Raw genomic sequence first — 4,192 nt, 5'->3', positions numbered from 1 at the left:
GGAGGCATGGAAAGAGATGCCATGCTGGATATTTCCTATTTTAGGCCTGTACAAAGCCAGGCAACCTGCACCATGTCTCATCCATGCTGCAAAAACACGACCTAGCCAAGGTCTAGGAGATCTCCTCCAGCAACAGCCACCCCTGAGCATGGGATGCTGAGCTCCAGGTGCACGAATCCATGATTTGCTCTGGTGAGGGAGGAGGTGGCCACTACCAGCCTGTTGCCAAACCCTCCTTACACCAGGTACACACTTCCTCTCACACAGCACCCACCTTCACAGGAAGCAATTACACAATGAAAACTACTCTAAGGGAGTGAAGTATTTGCTGTCTAGCAAGTCTCTTCCAACTGGATCCTTTTCCTGACAGATTCAGTCCCTGTTCTGCTCAACGAGCGCATACAGGAGGGTAGGGCTTTGCTTATCCAGAGGGATAATGAAACCATTGTGGGCTGGCAAAGGATGTGCGTTCTGGGGCCACCAACAACTCCAAGAACAGTGCTGCAACTTGCTCTAGAAGTCTTGGCTGAAGTAACTGTAGCCTCCTGGGGCAGTTGACTCTTCCCGGACATACTGTTGTGGCGGGAATGGTCCGACAACTGGCACTGCTCCTGGCATCCTGCACAGGGAAAGGAGCAAGAGGAAGAGAAAGGAAAAAATCAGGAGACAGTGTCACAAATGCTCTGAAATGTGCCAGCTGCAATCACTGCTCAGCAGGCACGGCTGTCAGCAGAGCAACAGCCCACTGCAGCCAACTCAACAACTTGCCAGAAAACCTTCCAAGTGCATCCTTGCTCTCCGTGCCTGTGTGTAAACAGACACCTTCGGCATGGCAGAATTAGCTGCTGCACAGCTCAAGGACTGCTAAAGAGCTCCCATTACAAAGCAAGCATCCTGCCTCTCCACAGGCTGCAGGAGCTGCCCTGGAACAGGACTGAATAGCTGAATCCAGAGAAGCTTTCTGAGAGGGAGTAGTGTGGCTGCAACAGCTCCAACATCCATGTCCTTAAAGGGAACATTTATGTCTGTGTGTGTTGGGAACATCCTCAGTGTTATCTCTCCAGGATGGGATACTTGCTAATCACTGATCCAGTTGTGCTGTTCAGGAGCTGAAATTTTCCTGGGATGAAAGATGGAGCATGTGTTTTCCAATCAAGTACTCCAGAGAGCTGACAGACCGTGGAGCTGTTATTCCATAGACAGGCAACAAGAGATCCCAGTTTTCTTCCTGCCCCTTCTGTGAAATCTGGCTAGGAGCCTGTCCTCACTTTAGGTTGGGTTTCCTAATAGCTCTTCCTTCTAAAGAGCTTTCTAACCAACCCAGGCTCATTACTGAGCCTCTTTTAGTGCATGCAGGCTTTGAAGTCAGAGATCTGAACTTTGACAGTGTCCAAACAAGGATTTTTGGTATTAATCATCAGGCAGCCAAATTTTTTTCCCAGTTAATAATATATGCAGGGGATGCCATTATTTAACTTGCCAGCTGTGAGAGTGAGTTCAGGAACATAGCCCAGGTTTCTGGAGCGTGCTGACTTACATGCCAAATTTTAAGACAAGCAACCCCAAGGGAGATCAGAATGGCAAGCAGATCTCCACTGAGCCAGTCCTTAATTAAATTAAACCCTCAGTTGTTAAGAGAAACTGTGTTTAATGGTGTCAGGCTGGACACGCTCGCTGCAAAGGTCCGTGCTGAGCTGAAATATCTGGAATAAAAAGCAACTGGAGGCACTTCCAGCTCGGCAGCATGGCCAGGCTGACTGCAGAGGGAGCTGCTGCAGCGGCGTCAGGACACACAGTGAGCCTGCACAGCCCCTGCTGTTCTGCTTGGAAGTCAGCTGGAAACACACGTTCAGAACTGCATTTTAAGTTATATTTAGGCCATTGATTTGGACAACGAGACTGGAGACACACTTAGACAAGAATGTTACTTACTGATTCTTGTGTTTGAAGCCACTGATGTGAGCTTGGTACTGCTCTATGGAGTTCAGCACTATGTTACATGTGCTGCAGGGGTACCCCTTCCCAGCTGAAACAGACAGCAGTGTTAGCACACACAGCCTGACAAACTGGAGCCTGAGTTAGAAACAAGTCAGATAATCAATCACCTGATGTGTTAAACAACCCTAAACAAAGGCAAATAACAAGTCAACAGTCTGGCCAGGCAGGGAGGTCACAGAATCCCACTATGTATCAGCCAGTCACTGCAAAGGAATCACTAAGCCAAAAAAAAGCTTTCCTGGTCATAACATGGTTTGTTCATCCATGAAAAAACAGACACATTCCCTACAAACAGTTAACAGTATCAGATATAGTAAAGTCTCAGCATTGGGACCCCAAACGTGATGCTTTGCTGCCTTTGCAACTCCATTTCTCTCCCATATTCCCACTTCTCCTGATCTGGGCTTCTCATAACAGAAAACGAGGGAGATACTGAATTTGTAAGCTCGTAGTGTTTCAATAAAAGAGCAGTCAGAGGAGATTACACACAATGTCCAGCTCCACAATGCAGCATTCTGCTAAGCCTTGCTGAGGTGCCAGCCGAGGATATTAAGCTCTGTCCTCAAGCAGTTTGGTTACAGTCAGAGGATCAGTTAACTGCCAGGGAAAAAAAAAGTTTCCAACAATAGTTGTACTAGACAGGATCAATGGTTTTGTGTAACATGACAACTCCAGCTGGAATGAAAGTTCAGGAGGTCACAGATACCGAACAGGCAAGCATGGCAGCACAGCTCAGCACAAGAGTCTCTAACAGGGAAAAATTCTGGCAGTTGTCCTCAAGACATTATGTCTTCCTGAGTTTTGGCTCGCTGGGGAAAGGCTCTGCCTGGGAGTCTTGCAAGGGAAACATTTCCTTGCAAGAAACAATGTCATGCTTGCTTAACAGCATTGTGCTGTTGGGTCACTTTCTTTGCAGCAGGTGAAAGAGGAGATGGACCCCAAGGGGTGCAGAGCAGCAAATCACTGAGTGGGATGCACAACACAAGATGTAGCAGACACTTCCCCACACAGCTGCTGCATCTCAGGGATTTCAGACTCCAGTGGGACATTCAGCTCTTGAAATGGAGTTGGTCCTGGATGATTAAGACCACAGAAGCTGCTAACAGTCCTCAGATCTGCCTCCTGCACCATCAAGGTCAAGATCTCTCTGTTACAAATCCAGCCAACAGGTGTGTGCACAAAATCGTCTATACTGCACTCTAAGCTGGTGGTTCCTAGAGGCTCTTTAAGCAGACAAACACTTCAGTGTTTCGCTGCAAAGACACCTGCTGCCAACCAGGTCCCAGCAGAGAGTTCAGGGACAGGTGTGGCTGCTGGCACACAGAGATGGGCAAAGAGCAGGAACAAACATCCCTGACTACAGCCCATTCCATCCCAGCAGCCCCCAATTACAGCCCAGGCTCTGAAACCCCTCCTGAATATCCATACGTATTCCAGTTCTGCTGGCACTTCTTGGGAGACGTCAACCACACAGGCAAGGGCACTGCCCACCCAGGCTGAGGCTCCTGCCTCTGTCAGCACCTGAGTCACACCAGTGGAACCATTCATCAGACCCCACTAATTAGGTGCAGAGCAGATGGGGAACACGAGATACTGAGCACCTTTTCCATCTCCCACACGGCTATGCAATGTGGGAGAGAATATTACTTGCCTAATTGAGCCTCATTTGTCATAAGTGCTACTGGTATCTAAAGGTGGCCTGCAAAGAATTACAATAATCAATCTTCTGCTTGTGTGGGTTTTCACAACAGAGAAAGAAGCTCTTGATGAAGATTTTAAGATGATTTTTCTGCTTATTATTTACTTCAAGCATGCAGCGGGTACCAAGACTTCCTGGTCCAACAGAAGGCTGCTGGGAGGAACGAGGGAGTTTTCTGGGAGTGCCTAATGCTTTCACTGGACTCCAAGGACTTTCATCATGCACAAGTGCTCATAAGCAGCACATCATAAACCAAAAGAGTTTTAACTGTCTGCCTCAAGTTGATTTTTCTGCTTATTATTTACTTCAAGCATGCAGCGGGTACCAAGACTTCCTGGTCCAACAGAAGGCTGCTGGGAGGAACGAGGGAGTTTTCTGGGAGTGCCTAATGCTTTCACTGGACTCCAAGGACTTTCATCATGCACAAGTGCTCATAAGCAGCACATCATAAACCAAAAGAGTTTTAACTGTCTGCCTCAAGTTCCAATAGTTCTG

General features: G+C 47.8%; 1 protein-coding gene across 1 annotated transcript in view; it reads right to left on the bottom strand.

Annotated features, from left to right (window-relative positions):
• Window positions 1-317: 317 nt before the first annotated feature.
• Window positions 318-4,192, bottom strand: part of LOC103807115 (zinc finger protein 346-like) — a gene marked incomplete at its 5' end in the record, with an annotated part of 7,624 nt that continues 3,749 nt past the window's right edge. Inside the window, 2 exons of the mRNA XM_009079835.1 lie at window positions 318-619; window positions 1,933-2,026. Of these exons, the coding sequence (XP_009078083.1) occupies window positions 514-619; window positions 1,933-2,026 (200 nt within the window). The remainder of the gene's footprint in view (window positions 620-1,932; window positions 2,027-4,192) is intronic.

This window comes from Acanthisitta chloris, unplaced genomic scaffold (assembly GCF_000695815.1).
Source record: "Acanthisitta chloris isolate BGI_N310 unplaced genomic scaffold, ASM69581v1 scaffold19978, whole genome shotgun sequence".
Lineage (NCBI taxonomy): Eukaryota > Metazoa > Chordata > Aves > Passeriformes > Acanthisittidae > Acanthisitta > Acanthisitta chloris.
Note: the sequence above shows the minus strand (reverse complement) of the source record. Positions and strands in the feature narration are given on the sequence as shown.